This window comes from Microtus oregoni, unplaced genomic scaffold, assembly GCF_018167655.1.
Source record: "Microtus oregoni isolate MIOR12 unplaced genomic scaffold, Mior012 000007F_ref0000211, whole genome shotgun sequence".
NCBI lineage: Eukaryota > Metazoa > Chordata > Mammalia > Rodentia > Cricetidae > Microtus > Microtus oregoni.
In genome coordinates, this window is record NW_024543066.1 from 40,534,130 (window position 1) to 40,554,155 (window position 20,026).

The 20,026-nt window shown below is 42.8% G+C and overlaps 1 protein-coding gene across 1 annotated transcript; it reads right to left on the reverse strand.

The window, feature by feature from the left end:
• Positions 1-949: 949 nt before the first annotated feature.
• On the reverse strand, positions 950-10,133 carry Enpp4 (ectonucleotide pyrophosphatase/phosphodiesterase 4). The gene is made up of 4 exons (XM_041656064.1): positions 9,899-10,133; positions 6,186-7,043; positions 5,697-5,867; positions 950-4,057 (listed from the first exon to the last, which is right to left on the reverse strand). The coding sequence occupies exons 2-4, from the start codon at positions 7,009-7,011 to the stop codon at positions 3,693-3,695; spliced, it is 1,362 nt and encodes a 453-aa protein (XP_041511998.1). The 5' UTR covers positions 7,012-7,043; positions 9,899-10,133; the 3' UTR covers positions 950-3,692.
• Positions 10,134-20,026: the final 9,893 nt, after the last annotated feature.

A 20,026-nucleotide genomic window follows, 5' to 3' on the forward strand; every position in this document is an offset into this window, starting at 1 on the left:
ACCTTTGTTGTTATGGTGGCAGATGTAACACTTTAAAAAAAAGGTGTGGGGGGGGTGGACTCAAAAGGACTGTGGTCTTTGCCTGATACGTTTTTATAGTTTAGGACCCCCTGAACCTGTCTTAGATACAGAAACTGATACAGTGACTATTGGGTGATTGATAGATACGATGCCCCACTATGGCAACCATTTTAATACCTGTATTTATCCCATGACATGGCACTGTATATGTACACAATATGATTCACTGTAAAAATAATTACCAAGTAAATAAATCATTCCACTGTATTTTTCTCTACAGTTAATAAATCCCTGGGAAATTATCCATTTCATGTGTATTTTCATATTTAGCTGTGCCACAGAATATAAAATGGATTCTTAGGATTAGAAGAAATATGGAAACCTCTGTACTTTCAACCCTGCTCCTTGATTGGACCAGCTTCTTAGCTCCACAGCCTTTGCCAGATGCAGATGCCTCTGGCTACTCACAGTGTATGGCTCTTCCTTCCTTTGGCTTGGCCTTTTCCTTCTTCAGTTCCTTTGAACTTCTTCAAACCTGAAGCACTGACTTGTTTATTTTTTTTTTCCGGATCCTCCAGTTTTAACAAGAGAGCTGGTTGAGTCACATGGTCTACCATTATGACAACAGAATTCTACACATCGTTTTATGAAATAAAAAAAACAACAATGGAAGCACTTGAGGTAAGGGAGGGCACCTTCACAGAACCTTTGAATGAAAAAAAAGCACTCAATTCTTTCAGCATAACCAGTTCTGTTTGATCCACGTGGGCTGCAATAGTCTCTCAATGTCATGGAAGTCATGGTGGTTGAGTGTGGGGGAGGGTGTGTTCTAGTCTTAACAATTAGATTATAGAGCGGTGTTAAATTCTTCAGTTGTTTATGCACAGTGTGAAGATTTTGTAGGAAGGTGACAAATGAAGGCTCATAGTATATTTCTCTGGGTAGACTTTATTCACATAAAATTTATCAAAGCAAAGTCATTAGCTACAAGTACAAACAATATAGTCAAAATGTATCTCCTTTAACTTAAGGCACTCCAAGTTTCCCCAAAGCACTCACTGCTTTCACATGCTGTTGGAGAACTGACCCAGTGCACACGGAGCTTTGTTCTTCATTTGTAGCGTTATAAATTAACAATGAAATAAACCACTCTACATAAAAGGAATTAAAGCCAAACATCCTTAAAGCTTACAAGTTGGGCACAGAAGGGAAAGAGCCCAATTTCAGTGCAAAGGCATTTGATCCTTTAATATTCCAAGACTTTACCTGTGGATTCTTAAAGTCACCTACTGGACTGCAAGGCTAGCAAGCCCTTCTCACACCCCGCTGCTCTTATGGAAGAGCCTGTATAACATCAACATGATTGCCCCGCTACTAGAAAGTCAAGGTACGGAGCTGACTCATGAAATTAACAAAAACACACCAACACCTTCCTACTACTTTTGGGTACTGTCAACAAGAGCCAAGTACTTCCTGAAGTCAATACTTTCTCCTGAACAGAAAGCAGAGCAGAATTTAGTTAATCATTTGACAGCATACACACACAAACCTCCATGTCAAAGGCTAGCTTCATTACAAGATTTTCTCAGAGCAAAACTGGATTCTCAAGAGCTTTAACAGCAATACACTGTTTCAAAGACACAAATGAATTAGCACAAAGTTCAATATGATAATCTACTTAGATAAATACTATTCTTATTTCCTGAATAAGCACTTTATAAAACATTACATAGTTCTAGTATTCTGAGAATAAAAGACAAACTAAATACATCTGACGCAAGGGCTAAGACACCAACAGGACTCCCTTCTTATCCCACCCTTTCTAAAAACTCACTCATAGGCTGGGTGGGCACTGTAGAAGCCACAGCTGAGCCAACAGAGCCGCTGGGACCCACAGCACTGTAGGACTAAGCCATCATCAACTCGTGTTAAATACTCTACTGGCAGACAGCTAAAAAAATGTATGCAGAAATTTCTCTACTATTTTATTTTATAAACTTTTTATCCTTTAGTATCGGTGGTACATGTAACAAGTCAGAACATTTATGAACAAAATCAGTCCTATTCTGTTTACAAAACACCCATTTTTATGATCAACAGCATAGATTATGTATGGAGTACAGAAATGCCTCTCAAAACTCCAAAACTGGGAGCCAGATACCAGGCATCAAGAAAGTAGCTATGAGCCAAGACAATGCAGTCTCTCCGAGATGACCAGGAGGTGTCACTGCCTCAAATGCTTGACTGCGCTGCACACTTACTGTGGCGCCATCACCAAGCTGGTTTCATGTTAGAACTTAAAGATCACTCTAGTCAGTGAACCACTGGTCTTTTCTCTAACAGACATCACGTGAGCTGTTTGTTCTAATAATTCTGGTGCTGAGAAACCGAGCAGCTAGGGAGCGAAGGCAGTGCTTCTCAACACACCTGCGATTCTCAGTGAAGGGTTAAGAAGAGTCCAGTGAGGAAGTGAGCAGGGTAGGGCTGGGCTGCTCTGCCCCTTAGCACAGGAGCACCTGCGTGACCACGGCGAAGAAGCAGGAGACACCAAACTCCACTTTACACTTCTTACCACTCTTCTATATGGAAGGCACATTAAAGTCTCAAAGGTAAAGATAAAAATCCTGACCTCACAGCCTTGTGTTTTTCTACAGCATTGAACATTTCCAATAAACATGAAAACTGAAAACTGTAACAGGAGTTTTTAACTGTAATATCAACTTGTGAGTTGACGATAATATACAACTAAGGTGTGCAAGAAGTGACCTTTCCCGACAGCTCTGCTCTGGCACATAGTCCAGTTCCCTTTGTAAGTCACAAGACATTCATGAACAAACACACTCGCGCACACACACCTTACCCAAAGACATTAAACACAAATAGGGAAAAATGATTTTTCTCTATTTTCTTTGAAATTTCTTATTAACAATAATATCAAAAAATGTAGCTAAAACCACAAGGTCTTGGTATGTAACCCAGGCTGGACTGGACTCAATCTCAAGGTCCTCTGCCTCATCCACACCGCCCCCAACTATTGGACCTACGAGGGGCACTCACAACCAAACCCAGCTCCAAAGACAACTTGTGACTTGTCAACAGCTCAGGGCCTTAACAAGCTCAGACTTTTCATAGTCTTAGTTGGTTTTCGTTTGTTTTTAGCAGCCTTACTTAAAGTGATTTCTTTGTATGCTACAGCTCCACTGTGTGGCTAAGCCACTTATTAACCCTTACAGAATTTCCTACTTCAAGGGTTTTCTCAGGTCACACACTACTTAAAGGCAAATATAAAAATATAGGCAACTTTTTCTTCAGGATACACAAAATTCACAAATTACATCAATATTTCCCTATCACTTACAAACATAGAAATTTGTTAGAAAAGCATGCCTATTAAATTCTGGTGTATTTTCACTGAAAGTTAGATTTTTATTGAAAAATAAAGAAACTATACTAGTTTTCTCAAAGGCTCGTGTTAGTGAAACAGGTGGTCCGCACTGATCCACCAGCAACTCTACCACGGTCACGGTCATTTATATCAGGCGACACTCAAAAACAAGAAAAACCAGAGTGGCTTTAGCATGTTTGTCTTGTCTTTTGACACATATCTCTTTATGTTGTAACACCATTCCTTGCATGGATCCTTAGATTTGAAACTAATAAGACACCCTGGGTTATGCAATTAAAGGATCATCGTCATCTTCCTGCAGCTGAAGGCGTGAGAACGGACGGGTAGCGGACGTTCTGTTCTGCATGAATATTATTAGGCCTGTCAGCATGGTTAATACCAATAGCGCACTGATGACAATCCCAATGATTTCTGGGAGGTTAATGCACCACTGGTCCACTAACAAGCATTTGGCGTGGCTGAACGTTCCGTTATTAGGATGCGGTTCGAGTCCCAGGATGTGGCACATCATCGGGTAAATATCCACGGTGTTAACAGTGCTCTGCCGGTAACCTTTTCTAAAAGCAGGACCGTGGGCAGCAAGGAATGGATGCATGGTAGGCAAAGAATTGTCGTAGCCATGGTCACCTACTGGAAAAAAGACAAAATTATGTTATTAAACATCAGTCATTTTGTTACAAAATAACTCGTTCACTATAAATACACTAGCTTCTTACCAGTCTAGTTCCCATTCCTTAAGATCCTGACTGGCTGCACTGCAGAAGACAGAAATGAAATCTGTATTTCCTTCAGCTTAGGCTTGCCTCCTTTTCATATGCACACGCCACTCTTCCCAATGAATCATGGCTTCAGACTGCAATTCTTCTCTACCTGATATACTTATGTTTCCGTCCTACTCACTCACTTACCTTCCCATCTCCCGTGCTTATTGTAAAACCTCACTGTCAACAGCACGGGCAGCTTAGAAGAATGTTCAAGTGTACAAATCCCATACACTGTGAGACAGAACCCTAAATGGGAGGATGGGACTCCAGGTTCAACTGTCTCAACTGTTCCAGCAAGAACTACCATAGCACGGTGTATCACTGCTCACTGCCAGCTAATAAATACCTCAAAAAATCAGGCAGGTCCGATAGGTGAGGGTTTAGAGAAAGCATTTGTGTACTGACTGTGAAAGAAATCCAGTCAACTCTAGCTTGTAACTTCAGAAAATGTCTGGGCCAAAGAAAAACATGGCTGACCATGTCTGCTACAAAGCTGACCCCAGGCTCCTCCGCTAACAACCTTGTCTATCAATGTGTGCTCCCTTGCATTGCATCAATTTCCATTTTAGGAATATGGAGGCTGGCTGCAGCATTGTGGGACTGTTACAAGTCTCCAACGATTCCACTGCAATTAAAATTTTAAGTAAGTATCATGGAAAAAATATTGGGAGAGGAAAGTCCCACAAATCACGCTTGTTTATACTTCCACACTGATGGATTGTAATGGTTTTGTTCTCTGCTCTGTATTTTCCAAGTTTACAAAGTAAATATTTAAAACAGCATAAATATCAATTTTACATAAACTCTCTTAGCCTCTTACCCTTGCCTGGATACTTCCAAATTCCCTTCAAATTCCCTTCCAAATCTGGTCCTTCACCTGCTTTGTAAGCCAGCGTTCACTGCTACACACACCACTTCTGTCAGTGTGCCAACTAAGCAGAGCCGTTTTCATGCCAGAAAAACAGCTGAGCAGCTGAAACACAGCTGGCCACAAAGCCGAACACATCGCCTTGCCTTCTAAGGAAGGTGGCTGACCCCTGCAGTGTACTCCTGTATCAGAATTCTTAAAAGTCGTCTACAGACGAATAACCTTCCTGTGAGACAAGACATGTAACTGACCCCACACAGCCAATGTCTGAGGAGCAGTGCTGATGTATCTACTTTGCTAACTTGGCTAACCGTTTCCTTTGAACCCCTGCCCAGTGATCCACAGAACCACAGCATACAAGGAAGTGATTTCATCATTTGGGAAAGTCTGGGGGTCACTCGGGCAAAAGGAAAAGGAGTTAGAAAGTGAAACAGCAGCTTTCCTTTAGTCACACAGTATCTTAGTGGAGAGTGAGACTGTGGCCATTGTAAGTGGTGACCAAATCAGTCACGCGAGAACTACCTTTGCAAACCTGAATAGTATAGACAGAATGAATTCAAAGTACCTGCCTTCCAAAGCCAAGTCACAATGTATGATATAGCCTTGAGATTGCAGAATACCAGAAATAAATACTTACACTTTAATGATGACTTATTTAGTACAATTGTCCAGCCTTCATCAGCAACCAAAATAATAGGCTGAATTCGATCACTATGTTGGTAGTGAAATCTGGCAGGAATATCTTCTTTGAGATAAACATTCATGTGAGGGCTACAGTGTTTCAGTTTGTCATAAACCTCTGTTACATCTGTAAAAGGGATACGAAGGGGAAAACTGTGACTTAGAAGCAAAGCTATATCTGACTAGTGTAAATAGAAACACAATTTATTTAAGACAATATTAGCTGGTTAAATTATTTTATTCTCAAAACAGAGAGCAATCATGTGGCAGTGATGGGCACACACACAGGACTTTCATTCATATCTCTCTTCATTATGTAGCCTGTGCTGGGCGTCTTAGAGAGGGAACAGCTTTACAATGAGTATCCTAAGAAAATATAAACTGTGTATTACTACTGATTACTATCACTGGAAGAAATGTCCATCTTACTCAAAGAGTTACTTACTTCTTTTGGGAAGAATCGCAGCCACAGGGGTCAAGTCTATAAGACTGTAGTTTGAGGGGTCGATGCAGGCGTCCAGATGTATCAGTCTGTTCTCAGAGCACTGAGTCATCCCGTGATCACTTGTGATAATCACATTAAGGTTTTCCCACAGTCTTAACTCCTTAAGTTTTTGTACCAGATCACCAATAAGGCCATCTATTTCTCTCAACACCCTGCTCATGTTTCCTTTATCTTCAGGCCCGTATTTGTGGCCGCTTGCATCTGGTTCTTCCCAGTAGAGTGTGGCAAAGGTGACGGGTGGGTTGGAACTACTGAGCCAGGAGGTGACATTATTGAGTCTCTCCTCAAAGGGCACTGAGCTGCTGTAGCTCATAAAATAGGAAGGTGTAGTATTGTGGATGGGCACATCCGTTCCGGGCCACATGGCAGCAGCACTTGATCTGTTTCCTTGAAGCTGATTGGTTACCCAAATTGGCACTGCCCCATCCCACCAAAATGGATCCTTATCATTAGACTCAGAAAAATGTTTCTTTGTGATGCCATCATACATGGTGTTGGCCACAATGCCATGGCTTTCCTCGTATAAGCCTGTCACGATGCTGTAATGGTTTGGAAATGTTTTTGTGATAAAAACGTTTGTAACATGTTCCACCAAGACACCGTCTTTGATAAAGTTCTGGAGGTGAGGAAGGTCATAGTCCTTCAGGTAGTCAGCTCTAAAGCCATCAAAGGACACCAGAAGTAACTGCGGTGTCACGCTATAGGAAGAGTTACTTCTACAGTCGGCGACAAGTCCCAGAAATAAAAGTATTACTAATAACTTCATAACGAACACGTTGAACACAGCAGCCAGGGCTCCTAAAATATAAAAACACAATAGGAATTAGTAACATTACTTAAGTTTCAGGAATTTAACCAACAGAAGAGAATTAACAGTTACAAATTCTTGACATACAGCTTTACTGATGTCAACTTAAAACTTCAATTTAAAGATAACAATAAAGTTGAAACACAGAAAAAAAAAAACTGCCTTGCCTCGTCCAGTTTCCAACTGATACCCGTCCCACACGTCGTCAAGCTGTGGAGGAAATGTGGGACATTTTTCTGTCCCCTTAAACATTCCTGCTTATCGATTTTGCTCATCCAGAGCAGGAGAAATTATTCTAAAGGTTTATGAAAAATAGATAAAAATATAAGAATGATTCTTTTGTTCAAAATACAAATAATTCCAAGCTTCCAGGAGTTTTTCTTAGTTTTCATAGCTGTAGGAATTCCACCATGCTGGCTCATCACCAGTTTGTATTTATGAAAAAATACTGCTATTAAATAGAGACAAAATAAATGCTACCCGAGGAGGGAAATCTCCTTGGACATTTGCTCCAATTTTGACATGAAGTTGACTAGCAGGCAAAACTTATAAGGACTTGGATGTTACAGTAACGTGAGAAGAAACTGAAGTTACTTAAAGAAACTTCATCTCTATATCACTCTTAAACTTTCATTTACTGCTTTAGTTATGACTATTTTTCCTAATTTTCCAGATTCACAGTTATTCTTAATTACTCTTTAAAAGCGATCCGTTGGTTACTGGACTGATCATGTGAAATTTTACAGTGTCTAAAATGTTTCGAATATAGTTACATCTAATGAGAAATGAGGAACGCTGCAATCAGAGCTGGGCCGCCACGCACAAAGAATTAGCATGGTGCCCCGTATCCTACCACATGGAAAACTTAAACCCATCACAGACCTGCATGAAAGCTAAAGCTGTAAAGTTCTTAGAGGAAAATCAAACCGTGAATCTTCATAAACTTTAATTATGTCTAAAAACTTAGATATCATGCCAAAAACACAAGCGAAAGAGTGGTGGCGTCCTGTGTGAGTCTACTCAGCTGAAATGCTTAGAAGGTGTGATTCCACAGAGATAGGACAGCAGGCATAGATACTCAGGGGTCGGCGTGTGCGAACGCGTCAGTAATGCCAGTGGGAGGGAAGTTTCTCTTGGGGGTGGTGAAGAGTGCTTTCAGATTGACTGTGATGATGGCCATAATTTTATACAGCTGTACACCTAAATGAGTGTATTCAACGGCATGTTCTTATATATCAATATATTTTCAAAGGTGAAACTTTATTCTTAAATGTCCCACCACAAAATAGCAAACATCTTTATCATCTCATTTTACCTCAAACATGGTGTGAATTATCTCATAATGAAGAGTTGGCTGTTTTAACACGAGAAGATTTTGTACTACTTCCTATATGCAAAACAATACCGCAAAACAAAACCTGCATTTGTCCTTTTCCTACAAAATACAAACGAAAAATCTTTCTTCCCCAAATCCTCAAGAGAAAAGGCTATTCAATACATATGCTACCACAGAGCCCAGGAGCAGGAAAACTCCGCAGACTGGATACAAAAGCAGTCCTTGTCTTTAAGCTTAGCACAGTATGCTTTATTCTAACACCAAGCCCTCAGCTATAAGCGAATCACCAGCAAAAAGGTCCTCAAACTGTTTTCAAAGAATAAGATAGCCATGGTTCCAACAAGAAAATTATAAAATACTGCAAAAAATTCTGTAATATCCCAAGGAATAAACAAGCAGATACATCTGGACTGCATCCCACAGCTTGCCAGTAACTGGAAATACGATGTAGTCTCCAATTTATAAGATAAAACATCCCTTCCCTTCTCTGGGTTGGCTGTCTTGCCTGGATGCAATGCATGTCAATCAACTCTCACTGAATCATCTAGGGCATTATAGGCTTCGGTTGGGGATGGATGAGTGCAAGGTAAAAGCCACTTTCCAGTATCAGAATTCCATCTGCTCTGTGGTGCAATGAAATACAAAAGTGGCTTTAAAATAGCGTTATCCATTATTACCTGTGTGCACAGTGACATAACGGGTGGGTTACCCAGAGATTTTTATTAAGTGTTTAGCAATCTATGGGAAGAATCCCAACATCCGGAGACCTTTCTACATCTTAAAAGAATCTAAGATTCTACGGCCCCTCACTCCTGTCCCCGACCTCCACTGTTCTAGACCACATAAGATTTTCCAGCATCTTCAAGCCAGAACATCTATCTTGTATATCTGTGTATAAAATGCCCCTCTTTAAGTACTCATTGTAGACCCAACAAAATTTCTTCCCAAGTATGCTGCGTGAAACTGATTTTAAAATTAGTTGATGAGAAAGGGGTGGGTACTCGAAAGCGTGGAGTTCCTTAAAACTGAGAAATCTCTGGGAAAACGCGAAGAAAGAAAAGGCGTTCCTGCAGCAGACCGGCCCTCTGGAGTCGTACCGAAGGTGCACCGGAATTTTCCGGTCACGAGCTGGTCAGCCCTCAAGGCTCAGGGCTGGGACCAGCGTGGGACCGGTTGTTTGTGCAGCGCCTGACCCAGCATCCGGCATCTCCCTCGGCTTGCTCTCTTAGTTTTTTTTAGGACAGGAACGACATTCGACAGCAGGACAGTACTAACCCCGGGGCGGACGCCGCCTGGCCCCCACGCCTGTCCCCGACCCCCGTCCTCACCTCACGCCACAGTTCCCAACCCTCCACCTGTCGGGGTCGGCGCCACCTCCCCGAGCACCCCCCGCGCTTTCCCTCCAGGCGACCTGAGCCTCCCGTGGCGAAGGGAGCAGAGGCTCTCGTGGTCACTCCCCTCCGCCCCCGGGAAGCTGGGGAAGGGAGTGGCATTTCCCTTCGGACTCACCCGCAGCCGCGGCCACCTCGGTCCGACGCGCGGAACTAGGCGCTAGCGGAACCGCGCGCTCCGGGGCTATTTGCGGGCGAAGCGGACACCGGCGGAGCGCGGCTCGGCAGTGCGCTTCCTGGGACGCCTGCGCAGTAGCGGTCGCCCACCCCGCCGGGGCCAGCGGGACGCCGCGGAGACCGGCGCGGTTGGGGCGCTCCCAGTGCGCAGCTGCCGGGACACGGGCAGAGCGGCTGTGGCCGCCACGGAGTCTGAGACGCCTACCTGGATTGGACGCCCCAGCCAGCTGTGAATGGGACTCCCCTTCCCATTGGCTGGTTTCACGTACCACTAGGAGACAGGTGGAGTTAAACTGGACCTAGGGGAAAAGGTTTGCTCCTCTCTCTCCCGCCCTGCCCTCTTCTTATCATCCGAGTTATGAGTTCCCAGTTTTAGCCAGAAGATGAGAAAGTCCCTTCTACCTTCACCTGAACAAGGAAAGAAACTCTGAAACAACCAGTTCACTTTTCTGGGCATGTTTCTGCTGTTTTGGATTCTTCTTCTGTTATATACTATTGCCTGCAATCCTAACTAAGAATCAGAGTCGTCAAACTGTGTTCCAGTTTTCCCTTTCACACAGCTAGAATGTGTATGTGAAATGCTCTTGCCTTTAAAAAAGAGTATCAGTCATTTAAAAATCCAACTTCACACTTAAGAGACTTGCCAGAGATAGATTTATTTAATGTTTGTGTTGTCCAGGCACAACTGACCGAGAGAGGCTGGTACTTTTCTTTGTATCTGTAATGCCCAAAGATGAAGCTGTCACTAATAAGTATTCACTCTTTGTTGGATTTAATAAGGTATTTTAAGGTACTCCAGATTTAATATCCCCTTCTTCTGCTAAAGTGCAAGGGCCCAGAGAGTATTCTTATTACTGAAGCCACACCAGATACTCAAAACTGTATGATGGAATGAGTTAAGGATGTCGTAATCATACACAACAACCCGAAGTCTGAAAGCTGAGCTGTGAACCCAGTAGCTGGATTTATCCGGTACTTGCAATGGTTGTCACTGAAAGCCATACAGAGTTTGATACCTTGGTCTGACCTGAGGGGATAGCCGTAACTAAGACCACGGGTGTGACAGAGGGAGCAGTTTGAATCGGAATGTCACCTGTTTGATATTGGTCTACCTTGATAAATTGATTCCAGTTTCAAGCCCCCGATAATCCCGGGTGCTAGAAAGTGGAGCATCTTGGATCCACAGGTTGTCTCTGCTGAAATCTTGGTAGAAGTCATCAAATTCAGCCCTAGAATCTGCCAGCCCTGAGTAATCTTGGGCACTCGCCTCAACGTGTGAACTTTATCTCCTCATTGGCACAGGCGGTTCTGCAGTACCGACCTCTCAGGATTCTTGTCAAATAAGTTCTTGAAGGCACATCAAGCACTTGGCATACTCGTTGATCGTGGTATTAGATGTGATTGTCGTGAAGACTGCCCAGAATGTTCCCCATTTTGAACAATAGGTAAAATGGAGTTGCAGGAGAAGTTACGTAGTGCACAGTTTAGCAAACTGCATTTTCTGCATTTGGGCACCAGTTCTGCATATACTGCTGCTTCCTTACTAGGGACACAATTGCAGAATTGAGTGCTGTATGGGTGACATGTGCAGTAAGAGAACAATGTGCTGTCCCCAAGAGAAAGAAAAACTTCCGCATCCCCTGCTACTGCCTGGGTGTGGATCCATTCAGAGACCCTTGCATCTGGTCCCCTCCACGTGAAGATAAATAAGGTAGTTAAAAACTAAGGGACAAAGCGATTCGTTTGGCACTAGACAGACTCCTGCTGTCTCTCGTATTATTTCTCCCATTGGCCAGAATTGAAATCGTGTGTCAAATACACCTGGATGATAAGGGTTACTTGTTTCCTGAAGAACAAGAAATCCAGAAAGAAGGTGCACTTCGGAATCATTGACTTTGCAGTTCCGTGGGGGAGATATTACTCATGTATGTCACTCTTTCTTTCTACCTGGAAATTGATTGGCTTTTGATTCTTTTCATGGTAAAGATAACTACCTACAGTTACAGAAATGGTAGGATCCATTTTTTTTTCACGCTTCCTGGGTAATACACGGGACTTCTCCAGGGTTTGGTGTCTTAGTGGTGGCACCTCCAATTCAGATAGACTAGCTGCTGTCTCATGTGCCCAACCCTGAGGGAGTAAAATCAAAAACAGACAAGCACCTATTTTCCATCCACACCCTAAGCTGAGCACTGGGCAGGAACTATTTTTCTCAAACTTCTTTTTTCCTTAGTAGATTTGAGATGGAGTGAGTGTTGGAAAGTCCACTAAAGTGTTCTTCTAGATATGTATGTTTGGTTGGAAGTGTCACCCCAGCCCCTGGTGCCCCTATATCCGGAGAGTCTGGGATGTTTGGTTGGAAGCATCACCTTAGCCCCTAACATCCTTATACCCAAAGAGTCTGGAATGTTTGGGTTCAGGCTTCACGCTGGCCCCTGGCATCCATATATCCAAGGAGACTGGAATGTTTGGTGGAAAGTTCCATCCCAAGCCCCCTTCCCTGGGAGTTGCCTCAGTTCAGACTCCACCTCCCGAGAAAGGCTGCCAAACAGCATCCCCTCCCCAGAGAGGCCAGAGGGTATTTAAACTGCCCCCCCCCCACAAGACCGAACACATGATCTTTCCAGTCTTCCTTCCCCACCTCCTCTCTGAGAACTGGCATCCATTAAACCTGGGCCTTTTCTAATTTGGTTTGATTTGATCTGATTTGAATTATTGCATTGGCGGAGAGGTTTATTGGGCCGTAAAAACTTTTCAGTGTAAAGGTAAAAGAATGTGACATTACTACTAATCTTCATTTCTAATGTAAATTTCACATAAATATTGTTTTATTTAGGTAGACAAAAGAATACCATTCACTTAAGAGTCAGTGAGCTCCCACTAGCTCAGGTCAGCTGTTTCTGTAAGTATCCTTATTGTGGTGGTCTTGACCCCTTTGCTCATATTATCACTCCTTCCTTTCTCCTACTTGTCTCTAGAAGCTTCGCCCAGTGTTTAGCTGTGGGTCTTTGTATCTGCTTCCCTAAGTTGCTGGATGAAGATTCTATGATAACAATTAAGGTAGTCATGAATCTGATTGCAGGGGAAGGCCAGTTCAGGCACCTTATCCGCTATTGCTTAGGGTCCTAGTTGGGGTCATCATTGTGGATTCCTAGGAATTTCCCTGGTGCCAGATTTCATACTAGCCCCATAATGGTTCCCGCAATCAAGGTATCTCTTCTTTCCTTGCTCATTTCCCTGTCCGTCTCCCATCTTGATTATTCCATTCCTTCATGTTCTCCTCTTCCCTCCCCTTTCCCCCTCCTATTCCCTTCAGCCTTCCCTTCTACCCCCACCATGCTCTCAACTTTCTTAGGAGATCTTGCGTATTTCTCCTTCACCGAGGGATTCATATATTTCTCTTAGGGTTATCCCTGTTCCCTAGCTTTTCTGGGGTCATGGACTATAGGCTGGTTGTCCTTTGCTTTACATCTAATATCCACTTATGAGCAAGTACATACCATGTTTGTCTTTCTGAGTCTGGGTTACCTCATTCAGGGTGTTTTCTGTCTAGTGTCATCCATTTGCAGGCAAATTTGAAGATGTCATTGTTTTTTTTACCACCGAGTAGTGTAGTGGCATTTCATTTGTGTTTTGCCTGAAGATTGTCCAGTTTGTCTGTACAGTACCACCTGTCTACCATGCAATGCAAATCAGGCAAGGGACTGGATATTGAAACACACACACAGAGTCAGAGACATGGGTCATCCTTGAGACAAGGATGCCAATTTTATTGTGTTCCAGGACAGCTTATATAGGGCTCTCCTTGACTAATGACCATGCCCTAGCTCTCAGGACTTTTCGAGACAGGGTTTCTCTCTCTCTCTCTCTCTCTCTCTCTCTCTCTCTCTCTCTCTCTCTGCCTTTCCCTGTCCTGGAACTAGCTCTTGTAGACCAGGCTGGTCTCAAACTCACAGAGATCCGCCTGCCTCTGCCTCCCGAGTGCTGGAATTAAAGGCGTGTGCCACCACCGCCCGGCTGAGGTCCCATATTTTAATTGTTGCTTTCAGTATCTGTGCTACTGGGGTTATATTTAGGAAGTGGTCTTCTGTGCCCATGTGTTCAAGGCTACTTCCCACTTTCTCTTCTATGAGGTTGAGTGTGCCTAGATTTATGTTGAGGTTTTTGATCCGTTTGGATTTGAGATTTCTGTAACATGTCGACATCCAGTTATGCCAGCACCATTTGAAGATGCTTTTTTCCTTTGTATATGTAATGGTCTGTCCTGTCCCTTTAAGAGAAAGCTCTGACCACTCCACCCTCCCCTGTCTGAAAAGGCTAGCAGATCTTCCTTCCACTTCCAGCCTGAGACCTTCTTTTCCATTCTCTCTCCCTTCTCCCCACTTCTCCCCTTTCCCTCCTCTCTCTGTTTCTCTCTCTCTCTGTTTCTCTCTCTGTGTTTCTCTCTCTGTTTCTCTCTCTCTGTTTCTCTCTCTCTGTTTCTCTCTCTCTCTCTCTCTCTCTCTCTCCCCGCCTTTCCCTGTCCTTCCCTCTTCTTCCATTTCTTCTTTCCCCTCCCCTCCATAACCCACTAAATAAATACCCACTTTCTCCACATGGCATTCCTATCCAGTCTCAGTCTTTCACCCACCAACCAGCTCACACCTGCCATGCTGCTCCCTGCCTGGGGACTCACCGCCCCTTCTGGCCTGCTGCCCTCTGCCACCACTTGGGGACCTGCAGCATTTTATTTTTACCATAACAGTATAATTTTAGCTTCTTTGTCAAAAATTGCACATTCATATATGTGTAGATTAATACTAGGGTCTTTAATTTGATTCCATTGGTCCACCTCTCTGTTTTTATGCCAATACTAAGCTGTTTTCATTACTATAGCTCTATAATAGAGCTTGAAGTCAGGGATGGCGATACCTTTGGAGGTTCCTTTATTGTACAGGATTGCTTTGACTATCCTGGGTTTTTTTGTTTTTCCGTATGAAGTTGAGTATTGTTCTTTCAAGGTCTGTGAAGAATTGTGTTAGTATTTTGATGGGGATTGCATTGAATCTGTAGATAGCTTTTGGTAAGATTGCCATTTTTACTATGCTGATCTTACCTATCCAAGAGCATGGGAGATCTTTCCATTTTCTGGTATCGTCTTCACTTTCTTTCTTCAGAGACTAAAGTTCTTTTCATACAGGTCTTCCACTTGTTTGGTTAGCATTACCCAAAGATATTTTATGTTGTTTGTGGTTATTGGAAAGTGTGATGTTTCTCTGATTTCTTTCTCAGTCTTTTTATCATTTGTATAATGGAGGGCTACTGCTTTTTTTGAGTTGATCTTGTATCCTGCCACCTTTAGTGAAGGTGTTTATCAGCGGTTGGAGTTCCCTGGTAGAATTTTTGGGGTCACTTATGTAGACTATCATATCATTGCAAACAGCAAAAGTTTGACTTCTTCCTTTCTAATTTGTATCCCTTTGATCTCCTTTTATTGTCTTATTGCCAGAACTTCAAGTACTGTATTGAATAGATATGGAGAGAGTGGACAGCCTTGTCTTGTTCCTGATTTTAGTGGAATTGTTTTGAGTTTCTCTCCTAATTTGATGTTGACTGTTAGCATGCTGTATATTGCTTTTACTATGTTTAGATATGTTCCTTTTATCCCTGATTTCTCCAAGACCTTTATAATGAAGGAGTGTTGGATTTTGTCAAAGACTTTTTCAGCTTCTGATGAAATGATCATAAGATTTTTTTCTTTCAGTTTATTTATATGGTGGATTATATTGACAGATTTTCATATATTGAACCATCTCTACATCCTTGGGATGAAGCCAACTTGATCATGGTGGATGATTTTTTTGATGTTCTTGAATTCAGTTTGCCAGTATTTTATTGAGTATTTTGCATCAATATTTATGAGGGAGATTGGTCTGTAATTCTCTTCCTTAGATAAATCTTTGTGTGGCTTTGGTATCAGGGTAGCTGTAGCCTCATAAAAAGAGTTTGGCAACATTCCTTCTGTTTCTATTGTGTGTAACAACTTGAGGAATATAGGTATTAGCTCTTCTTTAAAGTTCTAGTAGAATTCTGCTCTGAAATCTTCTGGCCCTGTTTTTTATTTATTTTATTTGGGAGACTTTTGATGACTTCTTCTATTTCCTTAGGGATTACAGGTCTATTTAAATAGTTTATCTGGTCTTGATTTAATTTTGGTATGTGGTGCCTGTCCAGAAAACTGTCCATTTCTTTTAGATTTTCCAATTTTGTGGAGAACATATTTTCGAAGTATGACCTAAAGATTTTTTGAATTTCTTCAGTGTCTATTGTTATGTCCCCCTTTTTATTTCTGACTTTGTTAATTTGGATATTCTCTCTCTGCCTTTTGGTTAGTTTGGATATGGGTTTGTGTATCTTGTTGATTTTCTCAAAGAACCAGTTCTTTGTTTCACTGATTCTTTGTATTGTTTTCTTTGTTTCTATTTTATTGATTTCAGCCCTCAATTTCTTTTTTAAATTAATTTATGTGTGTATTTTTTTTTAGGTATGAGTGCTCTGCTTGCATGTGTGCCTGCACACCAGAAGAGGGCACCAGACCCCATTATAGATGGTTGTGAGGTACCATGTGGTTGCTGGGAATTGAACTCATGTCCTCTGGGAGTTTTTTAACTGCTGAGCAATCTCCCCAGCCCCATGTTGCTTTCTTTTATGTTGTGTTTGTTTAAATCTGTGAAGCTAAATTACCTGTCTAAAACACCTGATTGGTCTAATAAACAGCTAAAAGGCCAATAGCTAGGCAGGAGAGAGATAGGCTGGGCTGCCAAGCAGAGAGAGAATAAATAGAAGAGGAAAGAGCAAAAAAAAAGGGGGGGGGGATGGAAGAGGACTCCAGGGACCAGCCACCCAGCCACCTGGCCAGCCATAGAGTAAGACGGAAAGAAAAACACATAGAATGTGTTATTCTTTTTTAAAAATGCTGCAAGATCCCAGGTGGCAGTAGGCAGCATAAATGCTGTAGGTCCCAAATGGTGGCAGCGGGCCATGTGGTGGCAGGCAGCGGGTCTGGGAGCAGCCAGTCCCAGGCAGAGACGGCTACTGATCTCAGAGCAGTTGTGGCGGGCCATGTGGCAGCAGGCAGTGGGCCCCAGGCAGAGACAGCTGCTGGTCCCCGAGCAATGGCTGGTCCCAGGCAGGGAGACACATGGCGGGCGGGCAGAAGACAGAAACATGGATAGACACGACATTTAGGGAGAGGTTGAATGTTTATTCAGGGAGTTATGGAGGAGGAAGGGTGAAGAGGGGGACAGAGAGAGAGGGAGAGAGAGAGAGAGAAGAGGAGAAAGAGACAGAGAAGGGGGGAAGCAGAGAAGTGGGGAGAGAGGCAGAAGTGAAGCTGCCTCTCCGAGAGGAAGATGGAAAAGAGAAAGGGCTCAGGCCGGAAGCTGAAGATCAGCCTGCCTCAGCGGATGGGGAGGGGAATGGGTGTGGCTTGTCTCTTAAAGGGACCAAAACCATAACAGAATGAACAAAGGTAAAAGCAATAAGTAGATGGATAGTTTAAGTGAAGAAAAGCTGGCAAGAAACAAGCCAAGCTGAGGCCGGGCATTTATAAGAAAGAATAAGGCTCTGTGTTTATTTACTCCAAAGAGTAACAGAGTGAAAAACAACTACACCTTTAAAATCATTTTTTGTTAGAGATTGCAAGTGTGGAGGCTCCAAGTATATGAGCCTATTTCCACATTGACCAAAGGTCAGAGACTTGGAACTTACCTTTGTTCCTTCAAGGTTATTGTGTTTCTATCTCAAACAAAGGTCCCACCTAGATTTAGAACAGCGAGTTCTGCTCTCTCAAGGTTATTGTCAACAGGTGTGACTAATATCCAGTCCTTGTACTCCAGGAATAGAGAAGTAGATTGTTCCTACCTCAAAGAGTCTAAGGATAGGACTAAGGGTCCAGTTCTTTTATGGTGATAACTTGGGATTCCACCCAGGGAGTGGTTTGCCTACAGAATGTTTTGGTCTAGGGTGTGACCGTGACTTGTTTCGTTCTAACAACAGAATGGCTAACTGTGGGCGCAGCCTGTGACCTTCAATTGGTATATTCATTCTCTTGTATCCTGTTAATGCAGTTTATTTCTCTTATTCCTACCTTTTGAGGTCAGGGTATTTTAAGCAATGGAAATTAAACGCGGGTGAATTTCAGTACTCACTGGAACTCCCCCTCCCCCCATACTATCCTGTATGTTTCTCCATTTTATTATTTTATTTTGCATCTTCATATTTTTTACTAATATCTTCTAAATCCCCACATCTCTACCCTGGCAAGAGGCATTTTTGTCGAGGCTTGTCCCCAGCATGCAAGAAAGCAATAGTCTAAACTTATTCGCAAATGAATGGTGTGCCCTAGGAAAAACTGTCCTGGTGGAAATCACAGACTGAAGCCCTTGTCTCCACAGACAATGTCAGATTGGAGAGCAGCATGTCAAAGATTGTTCTTTTCTTCCATGAACTAAGTTCAAGATTTCCTATCTGTTCATTAACTCAAAATATTAAAATAATCTGTTTTCAAAGCTTAGGGTGTAGTTCTCTATATATACGCGCATATGCGCGTACACATACACGGACACAAACACACATGAAAAAAAAATCACACACAAAAAAATAATCCCTGATGCCTCACTCACTGTTGGCAGCAGTTAGGTCAGAAGTTACAGGAAAATGGTTTCAGAGCAAATGTCACACCCTGGCCAAAGCGAAAGAACCCTGCTTTCTGTTCTAATAAGATGGTCACCAAACACAATCGAGTGAGCCAGCTCTCTAGGAGGGTGGTTTAAAGTACAGCTTCTGGCAGGCACTAGGTGTCTATATAAAGAAACCATAATGTAGGTTTTGTTTTAGCTGTAAGGCATGAAACCACCATATGAACTATGGCTCCATGGAGATTTTGAGAGTTCAGAGAGTAAAATCATTCACCTACCTTGCCTTAAGCAACATTACATTTGAATAATCTCAGAAGAAACACGGTTGAAATGCTGTTTAAAATGATCCTATATCATCTACTATGACATTTCTTTATCCTAAGAGATATTTTCCCAAGTATTTAATAAAATGAAAAAACACAAATTCTTCAGAGGCTTTTTTCTGTGGAGAGCAATGTGCTCATCCTTGCGCATCCTCCCCAAAGAAATGGAAATGAGTAAGATGCAGTCCGGCCCTCTTGGGCCCTCTAATCTAAAGGAGGAGCAGAGCAGGTATCACTCTGGTGTCTCGCCTGCCCCTCCTGTGTTCTTCATGTTTTTATGGTTCTATTGGAGGCTACCCACTTTCATTTTTTAAAGGATTTAATTGTGTTATTTTTGATTATGCGTATGTGAGTGTCTATATGTGGCGGTGCAAGTGAGGTCAGATGCCTGCGGAAGCCAGAGGCCGCAGGTTCCCCTGGAGCTGGTGATTCAGGCAGTTGTGAGCTGCCTTCATGCCCCCTCAGGTCCCCTGAACAGACAGTGCATGCTCTTCAGCACAGATCCATCGCTCCAGAGGGGCCCTCACCCCACAGTCTTAGCCTGTGGGAGCTCAGCGAGGCTAGACATAGTTCTTCCCTTAGCCACAGCACGGACTCCTAAGGTGTCAACTGTCTTGGGTTACAGTAAATTGAGGGCTTTCCTGGGGTGTGAGGTGATATATATATATATATATATATATATATATATATATATATATATTCAGAAAAAGAATTAAACAAATTGGAGTTAGTTAAAACTGACCCTAGGCAGGCCTGTTGGAGCAATTCCATCCTACTACCCAAAAGAATTGGTTCAATCATGGGGACATGCTCCAGTCTAGAACAGTACAATCTCTAAAGATTCATGGAAACAGTTAGAAAAGGCAGTGTTTCAACTGAATTGCTACACTGGAAGGCTGAAGCCTGGAGCTGATTTTGCTCAACCTTGTTGCTGGAAAGGGAAGGTCTACTCCGGTATCAGCCGAGGCAGAAGAGAGCAGAGCCAAGAGTTGGAGCCCAGCACTCGAGGACAGTGACTGCTCATTTCCAAGTCTCCATAGCTTCATTCAGGAAGCTCATAGTTTGCCT

Excerpts from the sequence above, each read along its gene's own strand:
- Enpp4 (XM_041656064.1), bottom strand. The coding sequence starts at position 7,011 with ATGAAGTTATTAGTAATACTTTTATTTCTGGGACTTGTCGCCGACTGT. Across the intron at positions 5,868-6,185 it reads TGCGATTCTTCCCAAAAGAA|ATGTAACAGAGGTTTATGAC; the intron begins GTAAGTAACTCT and ends TCCCTTTTACAG. Across the intron at positions 4,058-5,696 it reads AAATAAGTCATCATTAAAGT|TAGGTGACCATGGCTACGAC; the intron begins GTAAGTATTTAT and ends TCTTTTTTCCAG.